We start from the raw sequence: 23,016 nt of genomic DNA on the forward strand, positions 1-23,016 counted from the left end.
AAAACAGAGAAGTAGAGAATGAACACCAAGACATAAATCCTCTATTCTGTGTTGAGGAAACAGTGAACAAAGGACCTCTTATTGAAAGAAAGATAAATAAGAATAATAGGAAACAACTTCACACAGCAGCATTATACCAACTCTCCACATAGCCAGCTTGCCCATTACAAATGGCCAAACACATATACACCCGAATCGCAGTACCATCACTAACTTCACAACAGCTGTAGACTGCTGACAAAACCACAAGGGATGCTCTTTGATGGGTTAAAAGACAGTATTAACCAGGGACAGGTTTGACTTATTAACCTTGACTTGTAAGGAAAAACTCCACTCTATATACAAAAGTACTCATCCCCATCCCCCACCCCCCAAATCAAGGACAGAAGTTCCCTTTAGATCATCAGTTCTTATCCTTATATTTGAAATGATGCAGGGGCAACTGGATGTCTCAGTTGGTTAAGCATCTGACTCTTGCTTTGGGCCTGCGTCGTGATCTCAAGGTCATGAGATCAAGCCTTGTGTCAGCTCCATGCTGGGCTCCACGCTTCACTCCACACTGGGCATGGAGCTTGCTTAAGAGTCCCTCTGCCCCACCTCATCATTGTGCACACATGCTCTCAAAAAAAGAAAAAAACAATTGCTTCTGATTAATTCACTTTACACATTCCTTAGTCATTTGATATATTATGAATGATAATCAGTTTTATTTTTAGAATAATATTCATGCTGAATGTATTCTAAAACACCTAGAAAGCTCACATTACAGGGAAGCCTAAGGCACTAAAGACAACATATTACTGTAATTTTCAGGTTTAGTAATGCTACTTTGGAATATGCCAATAAAATGCCAAGTGGGGGGGGGAGGGGGAGGACTTTCTTCTACCAGTACGTAACCCAAGTAAGTAAATTAACTTAAAACCCTTTACTAACTGCAAGAAAATGAATTTAAAGGGATACACTCCAGCTCAGTTACTTTGTTCCTTGCATCCATTTCTCTCCCTTTATCCTCTAGACCAGGTTAGAGGATACGATGTTGGGCAAATTTCACCTGCAGGCTTCTGGCGTGTTTTTACAAAATAAAAGTTTAATTGGAACACAGTCACACTGTTCTTTTTCCATTAATGACAGCATAGTCCACCAATAACAACAGAAACCTTACGGCCCTCACGCCTAAACTATTATCTGACCCATTAAAAAGTTTGCCAGTCCCTCTAGACTATTTAGACAAGAACTCTGAGTAGATATTCCAGTTAAGTCTCTGACCCTAGCACAGTGCTTCACACATGCAATACAGTACAAGTTATCTAAAATACCAAAAATATTTGGCTGATCTCAGATGTACGTCCCCATCCCTGACAAATTCATCCACAGAAGATGGCCCGAATTTAAAGTGAGTAAAATTGCAACATAAATTTTTCATTACATGGTTTCACAGTGTTGGTGCACAATAAAGCACTTGTGATTTTGCTTTAAGTCGTTTTTTTTTTAGCAGCTTTTCTTAGTCCCGGGCTAAAACAGAAAAACCTGTAACACAAATAACGCAAATCTTCACCTATTAAGACTACTAATAAAAGTTTCTCAATAACAGGGAAGGACAGTAAGACCCAAAACGAAGATAAGAGTACGTAAAAAAATATATAAAAAATAAAAAATAAAGAAGTACGTAAAAATGGAGAAGTGAGAGCGTGAGCAGATGTTTTTCTCTACCTGAATTCAGGGTACATCTTCAATACTTCAGGGCAACAGACCTTAGCCTTTCCCCCCAGTGACAGAACCAATACTTGGTTCTTCAAAAGTAAAATAAAGATCACCTTCCCAGGTATTTCTATCAGTAGCTAACCAATTCTCCTATGAGCTAATCAACAAGAAATCAACTACACGTGATCCTTATACCATTCAGGAATTCGAAACTCTCCAATCAATAACTGCACCTGCCATGAAACAAATAGGCAATGGAATATATACTTTATATCAGTAACAATCTACATAATATTTTAAAACGAGATTATGGGGGTGCCTGGGTGGCTCAATTGGTTAAGTGTCCGCCTTTGTCTCAGGTCATGATCTCAGGGTCCTGGGATGTACTCCTGCATCAGGCTCCCCGCTCGGTAGAGAGTCTGCTTCTCCCTTCACCTCTGCCCCTGCTGGCGTGCATGTTCTGTCTCAAAATACATAAAATCTTTAAAAACTAACAACAACAAAAAACGAGACTATGGCCTCATATTAAATTACTGTAGGGTGATTCTTTATTTTTCCTTTCCCTGCTCCTCTTTCTCCCTCATCTGCTTTATTATTCTCAGTATTTTGCCCTTTTGTTCACTGAATAAACACTAATCGCACCAGCACAATGGCTCAGGCACTGCACTTAGCGAGCACAAAAGACACCAAGATGCCTATGGCTCAGCCCCCATCCTTCTCAGCCATGGACAGGCAGTAGCCACTGTGAGCAAGTATTATCATTCAACCTCATACCTGTTGAGCTACTATGTCCTTACTGCTATAGGCCCAAAGGACTCTCAGGGAATAAAACAAGTAAAGTCTTGTTCTCTCGGGACAGGGAAAACAATATAAAGAAATAAGTCGATAAATAGAGGTCAGGAAATGCTTAGTGCTATGAAGAAAATATAAGCTGCTTAAAAGGATGGAGTGAGGGGAAAAAGCTTATTTTTAGTGGAAGGGTTGGGAATGACCTTCCTGATGAGGTGTCCTTTGAGCCAAGACTTGAATGAAGAAAGAAGGTAGGCCATGGAGCTATCTAGAGGCAAAGTATTTGAAGCAGAAGAAGCAAGAGCACAGGTCCTGTGAAGAGAAGAGACTTGGCATGTTCAAGGAACAGGAAAGGTTCAGTGTGGCAGGAATTCAGGAAATGTGGGGGAAATGGAGTGGCAAAAAAGGTCACAGAGGCACTGTGGCTGCTGGAATAGGGGAAAGGGATGGGCCAGGAGAACTAGGTACTTCATGGTATACATTCCAATGTATATCAACATTCTAATTCTCCAGGGGTTCTGGCTCAGTGCAATTAAGAGTTTACCATCTGCACCTGGGTGATTCAGTCGGTTGAATGTCTGACTCTGGATTTTGGCTCAGGTCCTGATCTCAGGGTCCTGGGATCAAGCCCCACATTGGGTTCCAAGGGGAGTCTTGCTTGAGGATGCTCTCTCTCCCTCTCCCTCTGCTTCTCCCCACTCTTGGACCCACTCTGTTTCATAAATAAGTGAATCTTTGAAGAAAAAAAAGACTATACCTCATCTTCCTTATTTCTCCAGGAATCCTTACCATGGAAGTTCTTAGCAATTAAAATAACTCAGCTGACCTCTTTACTCTGGGCAATTAGAAGTAGCCATCTGGGATAATACTAGATACATGGCTACCATGCTGTAATTTCCTAATTTCTAAGAAGTATTAAGGAGCAAAGCAGAAAGGGAGAAAATGATAGTTTGATGGTGGTAAAATATAAGAACCTGGGTAACACCGAGCTTTTTCCTTGAACCTTTACATTTCCTCCTCTCATCAGGGGTCTTCAGACCTGGCTATGCATTGGATTCAACTGTAAGGCTTTTTAAAAACACTAAATCACATTCCATTCCAGAACTGAACCAGAATCTTAGAAGGATAGGGCAGGGGAGAGGTTGGTTGGTTGTTCAAACATACCCAAGTGATTCTAACCATGCACTCAGGCTCGGAACCATACCATGCTATCTCCCTTAAAGATCTCAGCAACCTGAAGAGCAATGGTTCTTAACATTGGCTGCTGAATTGGTTCACCTGGGAAGTTTTGGTGGTTTCTTTTGTTGTTAGATTGGGGTTTTTTAGGAAATAACCACTTCCCAAGCCATAACCACAATGCACAAAAACTCAGGAAAAAAAGAAAGAAATTCAGGAGTGGGACTTCACATCAATTTTCAGAGAAGGCTCTCCAGGAGACTCCAAAGTACTGGAAGGGCTGAGAACCACTTAAGAAATTCAAGTCTCATTTGTGAATTCTCTAAAAAGCCATACAATTTTTCATAATCACAAGACCTTGGTTACTGCAAACTTCATGTATCTAAAATGGAGCATATATTTCCTTCGAAACTTGGTCTTTTTTTTTTTTTTAAGATTTATTTATTCATGAGACACAGAGACAGAGAGACTGAGACAGATACACAGGCAGAGGGAGAAGCAGGCTCCATGTAGGGAGCCCGATGTGGGACTCGATCCCGGGTGTCCAGGATCAGGCCCTGGGCTGAAGGCGGTGCTAAACCGTTGAGCCACCCAGGCTGCCAGGTCCCTATTTCTGATATATTATGTTCTACTTCTCTATTTAATCCTTAACTCATCTATTAAGAGGAATGTGTGTTTATTATCTTAAAATTCTACTGTAAAGGGAAGAAAAACGAAAAGTAGAAAATTCCCAACTTTCAAAAAATAAGGAAATAAATAACATTCCTAACTAGCACCCTGGCCACCCACTTCCCAGACATGACCTCCGTTAACAAACTCATTGTGTTTTTTCCTATATTTTCTTTACATCTTCATTACTTTCAAGATAATTTATCATTCTTGGGGTGCCTGGGTGGCTCAGTGGGTTAATTCAGCTCAGGTTGTTATCCCAGGGTCCTGGGATCAAGTCCTGTGGGGAACCTGCTTCTCCCTCTCCCCTGCATACCTCCCTTCCCCCACTGGCTCGTGCTTTCTCCTGCTGTATTTTTCTCTCAAAGAAATATTTTCTAAAAAAAGATAATTTATCATTCTCAACAGCATTCTCCAAGCCCTGCTTCCCTATCAAATCAAGACGTGTACTTTCAATAATCTCTTTTAAGAATTCTGATTTCTCAATTTCTACTACCCGTTCAATAGCAAATATCCTATATCTGTTACTTATACTCTCTGAACATAATCACATGCTCCTGGATTTTTTTAAAGATTTTATTTATTTATTCATGAGAGACACAGAGAAGCAGAGACACAGGCAGAGGGGAGAAGCAGGCTCCATACAGGGAGCCTGATGTGGTAGTTGATCCTGGGACCCCGGATCACGTCCAGGGCTGCAGGCGGTGCTAAAGCTGAGCCGCCCAGGCGTCCCTCCTGGATCTTCAAAGTCCATGAGAAGCTAAATGGCTATACATAAGTCCAAATACTTCAGATGCAAAATCAAGTATCCCAAGTATGGCACTAACTTGTCTTTTCAAGTCTTTCTCTCACTAATGAGCTGCATTAGCCTTTTATCACTTAATGTACTCAGCTGCAAGTAAGTCAAACTCAAATAGGAGTTGACTTTCTCACATACATCTGGAGGAGCCAGGCCTGGCCATACCCCTACAATCTCAAAGCCCTGTGATTTTTCTCAGCCTTCTCCTTAGGGTCAAAAGAAGGCTCATTATAGCTATAGCTTTTGGCTTTAATGATTTCATCAAGGTCCAAAGATATGGGAGGAAAAGGATAACAGCAGACAAATCTATTCCGTCTAATCAGAAAAGCAAAATTTTCCCAGGAATTTCTGTATGCCTTTTTGGGTCAGAAATGTGTCACAGTGATCTCTCCAGCTGCAAGGGAGGCTGGCAGGACAGAACCTGATAACAAGGAACATGGGTGGGGCTGTATTTGGGGTCCACGCTGACCTGGTACCTAAACACTGACCAGCCTTTAAGCATTCTTGTCTACATGCCTCTGTTTAACAAGGAAGGACTAAAACTTGGCCACAGATGCCTACCCATCCTCACCTCTTTTTCCCCCCATCATTTTCTCCACCTATAACACTGGACATGTGGTGCAGCCAGTTTATCCAAACTTCCTTTCTTCCTCCAGCAGGAAGTGTAGAAACTGTAGCACCCCATCTGGCCCAGCAGTCTGGCGGTATCCTCAGCTTTTCAAACGGCCTAGCAGTTGCTCATACAACCCTTCTACATAGACATCCTAACCACTGAAGTGTTTGGTTTGGCTCTAGAAAATCTTATAATGAATTTGAACGGTTGGAAAAATGAGTCATTTCTTTGGGTTATGTTGGACTCCCACTTAGCACAGTAACTATTATACACATCAAGTATGTGCTAGTAATTCTTTTCTAAATTTCGTTAAACATGGATTGACCTCATAGGTTTGGATATGTCAAAATAAGAGACTGCTATATACTTCTTATAAAAATCATTTGTACTTGCTGTGTTTCATAAAAGACCCTTTTGTTATTACAAATCTTTAAAGAACCAACTTTAAGAATGATAATGGACCAGTATGTAATTTTTACTTTTCTAAACTTTCTCCTTAAAATAGCTCTAGGACCACCCACCGTGATCCACTGACCCAAAGAAATCAAGTTAGTTAATGGCAAAGGCACAGAATATGGTGTTTTTATGCTGGACTTGGTGCCCTTGTAATTATAACTTGGTACTACTAGTTAAGTTTCTAGAAATTGAATACAAATGATTAAATTACCAGGTATTAGTTCTATTTTAGTAAGCTACTACATCCCTTTGTAAGATGTGATTTATTAATGATATGAATAGCAACCCTCTAACTTTTTAATTTGTAATTAAGGACTGCCTTACATGCAGATTTTCAAAGTAATACACAACTGAGTGCCTTCAGAATTTCATCAAGAAGTCTAATTTCCTCTCTCAAAAAAAAAAAAAAAAAATGCTGTAATTCTAGAAACTAAAACAGCTTTGACCTGAGCTCCAAGAGAAACAAAGAATATTAAAACAATTAGGACACTGAATAAAAATTCTTTAAAAGCAATATTAGCTACAGGTTTGTGACTGACTTTAAGTAGATGTGAAATCTAGTTCTAAGGGGAAAAAAAATCTTTGGCATAAAAGAAATTTTGCAAACAATTTTTATCAGTGTTTAGAAACCTTTTTCCACATTTCCTTTCCAAAGATGGATAAAAATAACAATATTTGTAAAATGATACTTTCTCCTGCATAATTAATCTGTCTCTTTCCGATACTTCATGTTCTCTGATGACTTCAAAGTCAGGATGTTTCAGGCCATATGTTCATGGAAGAATTTGGAAGGCCATATGACTGGATTGTGAAATGACAAGAAACATTGACAAAAACAATGCATATTAAAAACAAGAACTTCGGGCTGCCGGAGTGGCTATGCGGTTTAGCGCTACCTTCAGCCCAGGGTGTGATCCTGGAGACCCGGGATCGAGTCCCACATCAGGCTCCCTGCATGGAGCCTGTTTCTCCCTCTGCCTGTGTCTCTGCCTCTCTCTCTCTCTCTGTGTCTCTCATGAATAAATAAATAAAATCTTTAAAAAACAACTTCCTAACTCAAAATCCATGCTTGGGTAACCATCTGCTCTGAAATGGGGAAGCCCAGAGCCCGCTAACGCAACCTGGCTGCACCTGAGGGCTCTATTAGCCAGCATTCAGGCCCTGTCTCTTGCTCACCCTTCAATATAGTATCTGTACTTCTCTGCATTGGACACAACACTTAAACATTTAAAAGCTATCTCTGCATTACAAGGCTATCAGAAAACACATGACTTTGTTCTATAATAAGTATTTTTCTTATTCTATTTGGAAAGTTAGGTTCTAAGCTCATTATCTTTTAGAGACACTCATTTAGAATCTTAATAGAGAGGTGCCTGGGTGGCTCAGTTGAGCAACTGAGGATTCTTGGTTTCAGCTCAGGTTGTGATCTCAAGGTCCTGGGATAGAGCACTGTGAGGGACTCTGTGTTCAATGGGGGGAGTGGGGGGGGGAAAGACACCTATTTGTGGATTCTTTCCCTCTGCCCTTTGCCTAGCTTGTCTCTCAAATAAATCAATCTATCTTAAATAAAATAGAAAGGTAGGAAGAGGAGAATTAGAGATTTGGAGTGTCACATTCTGTCGAGATCTATAAAGCAGGAGAAAGTGGAAGAAACAGACAACTGATCTCTTTGAAACAAAGGCAGCTCTGGAGTCCACAGAAAGATTCTGTAGGATTCCCAAGTAGTAAGTCATCTCATTTCTGGGTTTTGTGGGGAAACTGCATCCTCATTTAAGATAACTGCATTAAAATGAAGGGGATGCAATATGAAAAATACCCATGAGAAACCCAAAAAGCAGCTTAAAAATACAAAAGGAGTAAATTAAAGAAATAACTTTGTCAAAAGCAAATATAGTCCCATAAAATCCATCATTTCCACCCCCCAATATCAATTTCATTTTTCATTTGCCTCATTACATATGCACGGTAAATGCAACCACCATGACAACTCATGTTTCAATATGTAAATATAAGCATACAATGTCAGTACACTTCCCCTTTAACTAAAATCTAATACATAGGAATCTAAATTCAACAGATTAAAATAATTAATTCATGATATAAATAAACATTTATTTATTTGAGAGAGGGGAGAGAGCACACAAGGGGCAGAAGGAGAAACTCCAGCAGACTCCTCGCTGAGCTCTAGCCCAACACAAGGCTCGATCCCATGATCCTGAGATCATGACCTGAGTTAAAACCAAGAGTCATCAGCCACTCAACCAACCGAGATGCCCAGGCAACTCTACATTATAAATTAATTTTAACTTTATAAATTTTCTATGTATAAAAATATAAAGACCTTTTGGGAAAAAATTGGATTTGTCTATATACCCTTTGAGGAATATACCTACTATATAAAATAACCCTGAGAGATTATCAAATAGTCCATTGTATCTCATTCTTTCTAGAATCTATCTCTCAATATCTAAGTCCACAGAATGTATTAGAACTTAGTCTTCACAGGCTAGCAGAGTAGATTATATCAGCTATAATGCTATAGAGGATATTATCTTTAAAGGACCAGGAATATTATGGACAAATAAAACTCACAAACTTATTCTAGGAAGGAAATTACTATATTCTAATCTATTTCTTTTTTTTTTTTTTTTATTTTAACCTGAGATCGGAGACTGTATCTTGAATTTATCCTCAGATTTCCAATGCCTAGCACAGTAGGAGTGTGGGAAATTGATGAGTCAAGTTTGCACTCCCTCTCTGAACCCTGCCAGGATGTGAGATCATTAGGACACTCTGTGCTATGGATGACAATTGACAGTGACTGAAATAGGCAAGAGAGGAGAGGGGGACATAAAGAGAAGCAAAACCCTCCACGGTTGGGGGGGGGTACCATGGGGTGGAGTGGAGATGATGCTTCATAGAGAAAATATTAATACACCTTATATTTGTACTTGTATGATTTTCAAAGTGCTTTTTACAAGATTCTCATTTGCTCTTCATTAGTAGCCTGGGAAGTTATGAGATTATGTAACATACAAACATATGAGATTATCTAACATTATTCAGAGAGAAAATAAGGAAACACAACACTACTGTAAAATGTTAGGTGTTGCTTTAAGGAGAAACATTACAAGCATAACTTTTTCCACTAGCGAATGGTTCTACTTATTTATACAATCAGATAAACCTCCAGGTGAATATTTACAAATTAATTGTTTTTCCAAGAAAAAGTTATAATTCATGAAATAAGCAATTAACTGCCAGGTAATTTTAGATATGAAGATATTACTGCTCCCCAAACGACTCCCACAAGAGTGGAATTTAAAAATGCATGTCAGAAAAAAAAATGCATGTCAGCATATCTAAATTACTGTATAACCAATGCAGTGAAAATTCACTGCAGTTGATTCACCCAGTTGACTGTTGCTTCACTTAACCTCTGGCAAATCACTTACCTTGAAAGTCCCCACCATCTCTTTGGATCCGGCTTCTCCAGTACATTCTGGGGAGCATCCGTTATTGCAGTCCTTAAAAAGAATTAAGCTCATTGAGTAAAACCAGGTGGGGAACTGAGGCCTGGGGTAATCAGTCATCACTCACCATCACACTGCGTCCTCCGCTCAGGTACCCAAGCAAACAGGAAAAGGAGGATCAACCCACCAAGCACCGGCCCCAAAGGAGGGCGCCCGGGGAGCGCTGTCCTTCACTTTCCACCCTTCCGGAGGACGCAGCTGTTTTCATCCTCCACCGCTGGCCAGCTTAGGGCAGCCTGGTTAAATTCCAGGGTCCCCTACAGAGCCAGGGCTCACCAGCAAGGAACAAGACGGTGATTGTCCCCCTTCCATCCGAGCAAATAGTCTAGACTGGGGGGTTTTAAGTCATTTATAGAAAAATCTCCTGGGCGCGCTCAGCCTCGTGGTCTTGTCAATCAGCGGCGCACAATAGGAAGACTGGAGAAGGGATGGGGACGAGAATGAACCATTTTTTTCCCCCAAGGGCAGGGTCCTGCAATGCAGGCGCACCCACACCAAACCTCGCAGGTTAAGGAGCAAACCTCAGGGAACTGGGGAGTAATTTACGAGATACTTAAGGACACAATGGAAGTGGGGCGAATTGGAAAAAGCTGCAGACCTAAAAAAATAAAGAAAGAAACCTAATCTGCTAAATAGCTACGTGTGGGAGGGAAAAAGGAGGTGCGGGAGGGGGGGGGCGCGGAATCCAAGGAGGCACAAGGTTGCGGTCAAAATATCCGGGGATGGCGAAGGCCCCCGATGTGGCTGTCAGGTCTCGCAGCCCAGAAACTCCGCGTCCCCCTCCTCCCCCAAAGCGGCTTCCATGGCGACCCTCGCGCTCCCGCCGGCGGCCTGCCCGGCAAGGGCCTCCCCGAAGCGGAGTTCGCGGGCTGGAGGCGCAGATGTGGGTCAGGGCTGGGGAGAAAGGAGACGCCTGGGCGGAGGCGCTGCAGGAGGCGGCGGGCTTCGGGAGGCCCCAGGTGCAACCCGCCACCCCCTTCCGCGAGCGCCCGGGGCCGGGTACCTGGCGAGCGAGGGCCGCGGCGGCGCGCGGCGGGCGGGCCATGGGCAGGGTCCGGGAGCGCGGGGCTGCGGGCGGCGGCGGCGGCACGCGGCGCGCGGGGGTCGGCGAGGGCAGGTGGCGCGGCCAGGCCCCGGCGCGCGCGCTGCTCGGTGCGCACTGCCACCGCCGGGGGCCCCGCGCCAGGGCCGAGCGCAGGGAGCCGCTCAGCCCCTCCAGCATTCCTGGAGGAGGAGCCTCGCAGCGCCGGGTCCTTCTGGCTCGAGAGTGGCGGGAACCCAAGCCCTCGTCCCTGCCACCCGGTCCCGGGCTGGGGCACGAGAGCGCGCGCCCCACGCGAGCGCCCTTCCAGATGCAGGCACCTCGGGAGCATCCTTTATGCCAAACAACCGCTGGAAACGCCACTGGCTGGGCCGAGGCGAAGGCAATCTTGGGGAAATGGATTTACGCCAGGGCAGAGCTGCCTTTGGACAAAACCGCGTTTGCAGCCCAGGATGGTTAGCTGTGCACTGGCTCCCATCGCACCCCCTCTCCCCCCAACGTGAAGACTGCTGAGGAAGAACGTGAATCTGGGTTTTAGATTTAAGATTTTATTCATCTATTCATGAGAGACACACAGAGAGGCAGAGGGAGAAGCAGGCTCCATGCAGGGAGCCCAACGCGGGACTCGATCCCGGGGCTCCAGGATCAGGCCCTGGGCTGAAGGCGGCGCTAAACCGCTGCCCGGGGTTTTAGGTTTCTTTGTGCTACTTACTCAAGCCGGATTTGTGGCAGAGTGTTGCAGGGCTACCAGGCTCACATCTCTTAAGATTTCTTTCCGCCCAAACACCTCGATGCTACTTACACCCAACCCACCCATTAAGTGTTTTCAGGCAAAATAGACTATAAAGAGCTCCCAATCGAACTTAGCTTTCTGATGTAAGCCCATGAAACCAATTATTCAGAGAGCTGATAAAAAGACCTTTGAAAGGGAAAACGAAGCTACTGCCTCTTCTGCTGTGTTCTCCCAGGGTAACGTCAGCCTAAGTTATGAGCTCTTCTGGGCTTTTAAATTAATAGGTAGTGGTGACCGGCTGATTTGTTCTTGGAAAGGGGGAGAGCCGTTTATTCTGGGTAAGAGCGGTTCAATCTGGTCTGGTTTTAGAATTGATTTCATGCAGCCTTAAAGACAATATAGCTCTAATCTTACCAACTCAGAGAACAACATTCATTTCTCCTTTCCTCTCTTCCCTTCAAAGCCTCTTATGCTTGGGTGGAGTGGGAAGCTCTGAGGACCATATGGCCCAGGCAGGTCACAGGAAACCTAGAAACCAGAGACCCTTTGGAGAAATTTAAAATCAAATTTAAAAAAGAAAAAAAAAAAAAAAAAGAACAGACCAAGTAAACTCTAGGGCTGCCATTTTCCAATCTTGTCCCCAGGCCTAAAAATAAGAAATCCTTAGTTGAGTTATTAACAATTTATTTGCACTCAAATGCTTTAACTGACTACACCAGACATGTATTAAAAACCTGTTATTGTTTTAAAGGAAGACATTACACAGCTCCAACTTTCTTGCTGTTCCATTTTTAAAGATTTTATTTATTTTAAAGAGAAGCACACTCCCCGCTGAGCACAACATCAGAGAAGCACAACAGAGAAGCGGGGCTGTATCTCACAACCCCCAGATCACCACCTGAGCCAAAACCAGGAGTTGGATGCTTAATTGACCGAGCCACCCAGGTGCCCTAAATTTTATTGCTATTTTAAGTGTCACTTGTAAATCCTCGCTTTTCAGTCAAGAATGTATATATAATACAAGAGTGAGGTTATTAAAGAATTCCCACAGTGCCACCCATACCTTTCATCTCTTCAGAGCCAAACTTTGTGCAAGTGCCATCTGTATTAACTGCTTCTAGTTCTTCCCACTTCAGGTGGCTACAATTTGACCTCTGGCCAATTATTCCACCTGAACAAGGTCGCTAATAGCCTTCATTTTGCTCAACCCAATGATTTTGCTTCCTGTGCATTCTCATGGCTGAACCTATATGGTGATGGCTCCCAAATATATATTTTTTTCAATCCACCTCTCTCCTGAGCAGTGAGTACTTATAGCCAAAAATCTGTCTAAAAAATTTATTGTGTATGTAACTTTGGGGAAGGCACTGGGCTAGGTACTGAGGATGCAGTGTGAGCATACCTCCATCCCATTATCATGCATTGCCTTTAGCCACATAGAAAAATGTCACTTGTGTTAAAAAGCATTAATTAACCCTAGAAATGTAAAATTGCGAAAGTAATCAGTGCTGCCTGTGTTTTACTAGCCTCTAATAATGGAATGTATCCCACTCAGAAAGGTCTGGAAAGGCTTTCCATCATGGGATCCTTAACTAGCGACCTGGAGGATTAAAAAATATTTACTACAAGAAGGGATGAAAAACAACTGAGATGAAAATGAATTCCAGGGAAGGACATCTCTGAGAAGGGAAGGAACATGGTGCTTCCCAGAGACAGGAGAGAGGCAGGACTGGAGTGGAGACAGAGGGTGCGTGGTCCAGGTGAGACTTGGGACAGTTGGCAGAGAGCCAACTACCTAGTTAGTGCCTTATAAAGGGAGTTAAGGACAATTTCCCTGACATGAATTTGCAATGGACATAAAACTGGCTTCTTCCACAGCTGGGGAACTAAATTAATTGAACCTTGACCTTCAGAATTTATTTCATGTGTACTGACAAGAATTATCATACATTCCCATCAGTTCTGCAGAATAATTCAAAAACAATGAAACAACATAAAAACGATAAAATTGATGAGAATCCTAAGAACAAGAAAAGGCTTTGAAAGGGTAGGTTAGGTGGGGAATGAGGGTAGAGGTTGATAGGATTGAAAGTGCACTCTGGCTGCAGTTTGAAAATTGCAGGACGGCCTGGGTGAAGAGAAATGGATTTATGAGAAAACTTTTACAGAACCTACACAAATAATGACCTTATTAATAAGATGGACTTGGCAGGTGGTAGATGATCCAGATGAAGAGAAGCAGCGAGATTTCATCAATCTTTAGATAGAATGGACAAGAGAAGGGACAAGGAGAGACAAGTGCTAACAAGGGCTCCTTCTATCCTGGCTTGCTCTTCTGGTTGGTGAAATTTGCTAAGAAAAATGGAAAACTGAAAGATGATGCGGTTTGAGGGCACACACAGGAGTCTGATTTGGGGAATATTGAATTTTGGGCCATCTCTCAGACTAGATGTTAGAGATATGCCTGTCTGAAGCTCCAATGAAGGTCTGGCTTAGAAGTCAACATCTGATGAGTCCCTGGCATGGAGGTGGTAACCAAAGCTATGAGTGTGAATGTCACATCCTGTGCTTCTGTAAAATGGGACCATAGCAACACTTCATGTTTGCCAATTGGGATGGAGTATTGTACCATATGTAAATTATTTAGAACATTGCCTGGGAAGTGTTAATATTTCAATAAATAAAAGTAATGATCATTTATCCCAGTTGGCAAACATTTTCTGGAAGGGCCAGATAGCAAATATTTTAGGCTTTGAAGGCGGTGTGGTCTTTGAGGATATTGCTCAGATCCATCAATGTATTTCAAAAGCAGCCATGGACAGTACATAAAAAAATGGGCATGACTGGGATCCCATAAAACTATATTCATAGGGGCACCTAGGTGGCTCAGGTCATGATCCCAGGGTCCTAGGGTGGAGTCCTACATCAAGCTCCCCATAGGGTGCCTGCTTCTCCCTCTGCCTGTCCCTCTTTCTATGTCTCTCATGAATAAATAAATAAAATCTTTATAAAAAAAAAAAACTCTGTATTTACAAAAACAGGACAGAGCAGATTTGGCTGGTCAGCTACAGGTTGCAGACCTCTACTCTGCGCAGTTGCCCTAACCAGAAACCTAAAGGTTGTCCTTCAGAGACAAATAAGTGATCAACGTCTGTACATTCTAGCTCCAAATATCCTGACAGTTGCCATTTCTCCAGACATATTACTGCCATCCTAGTACCGACAGCTTCTAAGCAGCCTCTCCATCTTCAGCCTTACTTCCCCTTAAACCATCCTTAGCATGGCAACCAGAGAAATCATCTCAAAATGCAAATCTGCACATATCCTTTCTTGGCTAGAAAATCCTCAAAGCTTTACATCACCCTTATGACAAAATATTTTAGAAAGCTCTCCCACTCATCCCAAATTCTGATTTCTGCCCCAACTCCCTGGCTCACCTTTTGCTACTCTCCCTTTCTCCAGCCACATATTTAACTAGTTCAGTCCTTGGCTTCAGGCCTTCTCAAGGCTGGCCAACCAGCTCAGACACCCCCAAGCCGCTGGATGGCTGTCTTATCCTTCCTTTCTCGGTTATGTGGCACTTTGTCTTCAGCGAGGCACCTTGAACCCTATCAAGGCTACCATGGGCCCCTCTGCTATTTCTCTCCATAGAATTTTTTCCCACTTCAAAATACCTGTCATACTTTATTCTAATTATTTGATTAATGTTGCCCTAATTTTTATAAGTTATGCCTATATGTCCACCTACCAAAAGCCCCCTCACTCAATGCCAGGCACACAGTTGAGATTTATCTGTTAAATTGTAGCTCCCTAATATGTTTTGGAATTTCCGCTGCCAAAATTTACAATTCAGCAGACTAAAAATGTCCTCAGAGGCCACTCTACCCCTAGATATAGGCTTCTTCACTTAAAGGCACTCCCTCACCCTAAATCTCCCTTTTTTCCCCCTCTATTCTCTTCCTTCTGCTATGCCTTTTTTCCCCTTAACTGGCCATAACATGGGCTTTCAATGTATTCTGTTAAGGGATTGGAGCAGTGCTTTCTAATAAAACTTCCTGCAATATTAAAAATGTTCTCTGCCTGCACCAAGCCACATGTGGCTACTGAGCATTGAAATGTGGTTAGTGTGCCTAAGGAACTGAATTTTTAATTTTGCTTAATTTTAATTAATTTTCATTTATGTTTTAATAGCCACATGTGGCTCTTGTCTCAGTGTACCCTTGAGCATTGTCATCTATTTGGTCATAGTGGAGGGTTGTAACCCTGATTCTATCACTTATCAGCTATATGACCTTTGGCAAATTACCAACCTGTTTTGAGTCTCACATTTAAAATCAGAGTAGGTAATAAGGCAGTGATGAGATTCAGCATGAAGATATGTATAAGGGGACTCAGCAGTACTTAGCATCTTGGTATTGCTCAATAAATATTAGCTATTGTTATATTTCTATTTTTTAATTTAAAGAATCTTTTTTTTTTCACTTATAGGTAGCCCTGAGATTGGGTATATTAATCATCAGGACAATATTATAATGGAGGAAAATCTTAAAAATATCTAGTCTTTCAAGTAGTTTTTTTTTTTTTTTCGAAGATTATTTATTTATTTATTTATTTATTTGAGACAGAGAGAGTGACAGTGACCATGGCACGGGATAGAGAGAAATTCAAACACACTTCACACAGAGCCTGATGCAGGGCTCAATCTCATGACCCTAAGATCACAACCTAAGCTAAAGCCAAGAGTCAGGTCAGCGCTCAACTGACTGAGCCACCCAGGTGCCCCAAGTGGTTTTTGTTGTTGTTGTTGTTTTTGTTTTGTTGTTGTTGTTTTAATAAAAAAAATTTTAAGAGGCTCAGTTTGGTTCATCAAACTGCCCATACCTATTATTTACGTGTTTCTGCTTGCCACTGGGAAGGCACACATAGATGAGGCACAGCTTTTATCTGCCCTGAGAAAGCCCCATCTCATGTCTCTGGAAAGGTAAACCAGAAAGAAATCTTGACAAAAGAATTAGTTTTGCTTGGGCAGCCCGGGTGGCTCAGCGGTTTAGTGCTGCCTTCAGCCCACGTCCTGATCCTGGAGACCTGGGATCGAGTCCCACGTCGGCTCCCTGCGTGGAGCCTACTTGTGACTCTGCCTCTCTCTCTCTCTCTCTCTCTCTCTCTCTCTCTGCATCTCTCATGAATAGATAAATAAAATCTTAAAAAAAAAATTAGTTGGGCTTACTTTAATGCCAAGCCCCTTTAACCAAGTAAAATGAATAATTCATTGTAGTATATGTATAGTTACAGTATTTGTTTTCTAGGACTGCTATAACAACAGCTGGCTTAAAACTACAGATACCAAGGAGGCAGCGTGGTGCCTGGGTGGCTAGGCTCGTTAAGCATCAGACTCCTGATTTCGGCTCAGGTTATGATCTCATGGGCTGCGAGATCGAGCCCCAAGACAGTCTCTATGCTCAGTGCTCAGTCAGTTGAGCACTGACCTGACTCTTAGCTTTAGCTTAGGTTGTGATCTCAGGGTCATGAGATCGAGCTCTGCATCAGGCTCTGTACAGAGTATGGAGTGTGCTTATGTTTCTCTCCCCCCTCTCCCTCTCTCTCTCTCTCTCTCTCACAAATAAATAAATGTATGTATGTATGTCTATCTCTATTTCCCTCTTCACATAAGGACACAAGTCATACTGGATTAAGCCCCTACCCCCACCCCCCGCAATGCATGCAGTTTCACCTCATTCTAACTTGATTACACCTGCAAAGACCCTATTTTCAAATAAGATCACATTCACAGGTACTGGAGTTTACAATTTCAACATATCTTTTTGGGGGACTCAAGTCAACCCATAACAGTTAACTATCTTTATTTTAAATTTAATGATCATGACATGTTTAATGTTATGTTTTCTACTTTGAACAATAATTTTTTACCAATAAAATGAATTGGTTTACAAAAATAAATAAATAAATAAATAAGTGACTCTGACACAGTGCTCCTAGGACTCCATGATTTTTATGAGACCAGATTTTTTTTTTAAATTTACTGCCTACAAAAGATCAATCACAAAAGCATAAAAACATAGCTCTAGATATTTCCCTTCCCTTTCTTACCCCATTCAGTAAGTCACCAATTCACACTGAGACTTCTGCCTACACATTTCTCCACCTGTTTCTCTCCTTCCTTAATGGTTGTCACGTGATGACCATCTCCCTGGTGATCCCCTTGGCCCCATTCTTGATCTTCCACCTTCTCCTCTATCTGATACATCCTCCATGCTGTCATCAGAGTGCTTGCTCTGAAAACCTTTTTCTAAACCAGTCACTCCCCAACTCAAAACCATAATAATATCTGCTACTGATCCAGCCAATTATGGTATTCTGGGAGTTTTGGGTACACATTTTCTTATCTAATACTAAAAGCATCCCTATCCCCATTCCACCCTATAGATTCTATTATCTCAATTTTCAGAGAGGTCAGCTAAATTTCACAAGATCAAACAGCTCCAGGTCAAGTCAGTTTGGCCACAAGGTATATGACCCTACCTACAATTCTGAGTTATTTCAACAGCTCCAAACTTTATGATTGTACATCCCAAAAGGAAAAAATTTAGCATTTCTGGCAGACTGTATTTTTCAAAGGTGGCCACAATATTATCTTCCATTATATATGCTCTTCTGCCAACCCCATCATGAGGTGGCTTATTTTCCCCACTATTTTGAATCTGGGCCCTGTGGCTATTTTGATCAATATAATATGGCACAAATGTAGAAGTAACGCTGTTCCATTTTTAGGGGCATACTTTAGCCTGGCAGCTTTTGCTTCTTTCCTCTTGGAAGGCATTTGGGTCTCCCCCATTTGGAACCCAGACACCATGTAAGAAGCTCAAACCCCATAGAGAGGCCATAGTGCAGACTCACTCACTAGTCAACGACCCAGATGAGCTCCTAGCCAACATCCAGCATCAACTGCCAGCCATGTGAGTGTCTATCTTGAACATCCAACCCTGTAGAGCTTCCAGAAGACTGACTGACACCACATAAGAAACCCCAAGTTAAAATTCATCCTGCTGAGCCCGACAACCTACAGACCATGAGAGACAACAGTACATTGCTATTTTAAGCCACAAAGTTTTGAGTTGGTTGGTTATACAGCAATGTTAAGCAAAGCAGCATACAAGCCTAATATGTTTATTTAGTTATTTATGAAAATAACCTAATAAGTAATAAGTCACACACACAAATAGTAAAAAAGATGACATAATCACGGAATTATTAATATTTTAAGATATCTTCCAAATTATGGTTGTTTTCTTATACCATCCTTGGCTAAAAGCCCAATATACTCAAGACCCAAGTAATCATTAATGACAGTAGATATAAATCCCTTTTAAACAGTCTCCTTGATGATAACCAAAATTTTGTGGCCCATTGCCTGTCAGCTCTGATTAAACCATTATTAACATTTTTATCTAGGAACATGAATAATGGAGAACTCGTGTAAAAAAGTCAGCTGTCTTATTTTTGTTAGATCCTTGTTTTTATATTACCAATATATTCTTTATTCTGATTTTATGCTTTTGATTTCTTATTTGTGTTTGTTTGGTTTGCAGAAGTCTTTGAAGGCCAGTTGTTGTCCCTTTTTCAAGGATTATCAATTAACACTGGCTGGCATAATCTGTAAATCTCCTTAATCGAGCTCACATAAATTGCCACAATCACAACCTGCTGAAAGGGGCAAATGCAGAAGGCCGCACAAGTGGCCCCTTAGAGCCACAAAGCTCCCCTCCCCCTCCCCCTCCCCCTCCCCAAGGAAAGTTTATGACAGTATGATCATCTGATACACAGAGCAGAGGGTGCCCTTGTCAACCCACATGTGTTCAATACAAGTAATTTTTCCTACCTATTAAAGAAAACACACATATAATCAAAAATTTCTGACACCCCAGTGGTCTCTGTTGCACATCCTAGGGCACATCCTCCACTTTGAAACCCCTGAGCTCAAAGTGCAGACTCCTGAACTCAGTATGTGTGGGGGGGAGGGGGAGGGGGGCTTCTGCACCTGCTAGATCTACCCATCAGGATTCTTGATCTCTCCCTCCTCACTTTCCCCTCACCCTCATTTGCACTTCCCATTCTCCTCTGTACACAGAAGAAACCTCAGCATGGCAAATCTCTAGGTCTTCCTGCAGCAACCTAAAAAGATGGACAGAGGAACAGATACCTGAAGATTCCAGATAGACTCTAGACTAGAAATTGCATTTCATGTCTGGAAATAAGTAAGCTTAAAATTTTGCTTTTTACCAAAATAGAATCACATATCAACTCTGAGAGGGAGAAATTAATCCTAATTAAATGAGGCTTGTTTTTTTAAAATCTAGAGTATTATATCCTGGATTGCTTTAGAGAACATTTTGTCTTACACCAGTACCTGCTGGTAGCTGAAGTTAGCTGCTGTGCTGGTAAGAGGCCAGATTAATCTATTTGGGGGAAATTAACAGCAGAAAGAAAAGGTAGTAGGCCACAACCCAGATGTATTAAGTTTTACTCATGTTTGCTAAGTGTGTTATTTACAGTGGAATCCACAATATGCTACCACTAAGATAAACTAGTTTTAATTATGTGGTAAATAGGGGGGGAAAAAATGAGAAGTAGTTGATGATTGAAACTCAGCAAAAGATAAGGACAAAGGGAAATTTGGTATTTTGGAACATAGTAATTTTTTGGAAAAAGTTAATGAAAATACTTTTCCTGGCCTGGTAGCTCAGTTGGTTAAGTATCTGTCTTGCACTCATGTCATGCTCCCAGGGTCCTGGGACTGAGATCCATATCTGAGCCTGTTCAGCAGGAAGTCTGCCTCTCCCTCTTGCTCTGCCTGCTGTTCCCCCTGCTTGTGCTCTCTCTATATATCAAATAAATAAATCTTTAAAAAAATGCTTTTCCTGTGAGTGTAATACATGTTCAAGAAAATATAAAACACGAACTTCTCTTAGATACACCCCTTTTGCTCTTAGATATGCCATTCTCCATCAGAAGTAAACAGGGCACTTAACACCTCCTCTTTGAGAACATTCTAAGTATGCAATAGAAACAGATGGGAAGAGAATCTATTAAGCTTTCCTCCTGGTGACAATGCAAGGGTACACCTCATAGATTTGTCATTCCTGGTCTGCTTTTTATAAACCTCAAATGCTCTAATTTTAATACAGAAAGATAAGGCACAGAAGTATGCCATGTGTCGGTCACCTGGAAGAGATAAGGTCCTGTCCCCTTCAGTGTTCCTCTCCAGCCCTGATGATTCAGACTAGAATCAGGGAATAGAAGAGGCAAGACCTTTCAACAAAATGTCATTGCTCATCGAATATGACTTTGATAATAAATACCAGTTCCTGAAAAAAACAAAAACAAAAAAACAAAAAAAAATGTCATTGCTCCTATTGCTTCCATCTTTAACATAATCTGAATGTAGACTATGGTAACACAAACCAAAATTTCTGGTTTCTAATGCCATACTCCAGCTAGTAGTGAGACAGACATGAAGCCTGGCAGTGGGTTTATGGTGACTTACTTAGAGAAGGTTTTGCTGACACAATAATCTGAACCATCCATTTCTTTATGCTCTGGTGGCTTGCTGGACAATTTGGAGTGAATGAAAGAAAAGCTTTTCCTTTGTAGACTGAGAGAAGGCCCATTGTGTAACAGGAGGTGGCAAAAAGAACTGGCAAGATGTTGCCTCCTCCGACGTTTTCTGGCAGGCAGGGCTTGGGAAAGACTTAAAGGAAGGTTAGGAACCTGGAAATTGATTGGCTTCCCAACACTCACATGGCCCAGTGTACTGCTTTGGAAAGTCATCCTGCATCCCCAGGGGTACAGGTTCTGCAGGCTGGAGATGCTAGTTGAGCCTTCCATTTGCTAGAGCAGTGATGACGCTGGATTACTGACCTGCTTGTTTGTACACCAGTATCCTCCAGTCTGGGCAGTGACTTCATTTTCTTTTGGATTTCCAGTACATAGTACACAACCAGGCAAATGTGCAAGCCTCAAAAAATATTTTCTGATTACAGTGTTTGAATGTATATATCCACCATGTTTTTGTTTAAAGTAAAAATTGATATGATAGATGTTAGCTAAACTTATTGTAGCAATCAAAAAATTTTTGAAAAAAAATGATAGACAAGCTGATATGTTTCTCTCTCTCCATCTCTCTCTCTTGTGCACACACACACAGCCATACCCACACCCACCAGGAGAGAAAAAAAGAGCAGAAGACTGAAGCCTATATAAACTCTATTGTGTTAGCCATAAAAGAATTTAAAAAAAAAAGGTTTTCAGTAAGGTCATTTGTTCAGGCTCTGTGTCATAGATTTATTGAACTCAACTTACTGAAACTGCTTTTACCTATTAATAAGACATTTTGCCTATCTCCTCTAATTTCTGAGTAGTCCCATTGGAACTTTTTTCTGAATCTTTTCAAGCCATGAGTTCTGAGTTCATTACAGCTCTATTATCTAGTAGATACATGACTTTGGGCAAATCACCTAATGTCTCTAAACCTCACATTAATATCTCTGAACCTCAGCTACCTTCCCTATAAAGGTAAAAATGAAGTATGTAAATGAGAGCATTTTGCAAACCACTGACTGGAATATGGCACAGTTGTTTCTTTGTACTTTTTTTTTTAAGATTTTATTTATTTATTCATGAGAGACACACAGAGAGTCCCACATCCCCTCTGTGGGACTCGATCCTGAGATTCCAGGATCACACCCTGGGCTGAAGGTAGATGCTCAACCACTGAGCCACCCAGGCATCCCTGTTTCTTTAACATAAGGTTATCAAGCTTATAGAGACCCTTTAATACAGCAGTGACACATATGGATCCGGAGTGACATTGCCAGATTTCATAGTTTCGCAAGCTCTCTCTACACCTCTCTGTACCTCAATTTTTCCATTTGTGAAATGCTACTAATAATAGAGGTTTCATTGAGGACTAAATGAGAAATTCACATAAAGCCCAGGCCAGCACCCAGTGAATTCTCAGTTTATGCTAGTTATAATTATTACAGTGAAGATTCATCAGTATGAATCTGAAGGTATTTAGAGAAAATGCAGTGTCTGTGAAACTGAAATTATTTATAGCTTTAGAAGAAAGGATCCATAGATACTTCACTTCTCTATAAACCAAACCCTGTGGCATGGCTTCCTTAGAATCCTGCTGCCTGGCTGAGAAGTGGTGGTTTGACCTTAGATGCTCCATAAATCCTCTTGGCAAGTTGACCATTCCATGTGGCTAGAACTTCTACCATTGTATTAGGAGGTTCACTGTTTTTTTAGCCTTTCTTCAGATTACTGAAGCAATTTTCTAAAGGGGCTCTTTTACTGTTTGGATTTGGTATAGTCCTCAAGTAGTGAGTTAAAACTTGCTTCCTCAAAAAGTCTGATTAACTTGATATGGTGTTGGCAAATAGAATTTAAATTAAAAAAAATACATTAAAATATTAAAATAAAAGT

The 23,016-nt window shown here is 41.5% G+C and overlaps 1 protein-coding gene across 3 annotated transcripts in view; it reads right to left on the bottom strand.

The window, feature by feature from the left end:
* BCAT1 (branched chain amino acid transaminase 1) overlaps window positions 1–23,016 on the bottom strand; it is a 102,971-nt gene that overhangs the window by 61,796 nt on the left and 18,159 nt on the right. The window contains exons 1-2 of one of the 3 annotated variants that reach the window (XM_041736842.1): window positions 10,740–10,781; window positions 9,659–9,730 (exon numbers count right to left, since the gene is read on the bottom strand). In XM_041736842.1, the coding sequence (XP_041592776.1) occupies window positions 9,659–9,730; window positions 10,740–10,781 (114 nt within the window). Of the gene's footprint in view, window positions 1–9,658; window positions 9,731–9,803; window positions 9,822–10,739; window positions 10,782–23,016 lie in introns of those variants that run through there. The other 2 variants (XM_041736843.1, XM_041736841.1) reach the window with 2 other exon arrangements.

This window comes from Vulpes lagopus, chromosome 21 (assembly GCF_018345385.1).
Source record: "Vulpes lagopus strain Blue_001 chromosome 21, ASM1834538v1, whole genome shotgun sequence".
Classification (NCBI taxonomy): Eukaryota; Metazoa; Chordata; class Mammalia; order Carnivora; family Canidae; genus Vulpes; species Vulpes lagopus.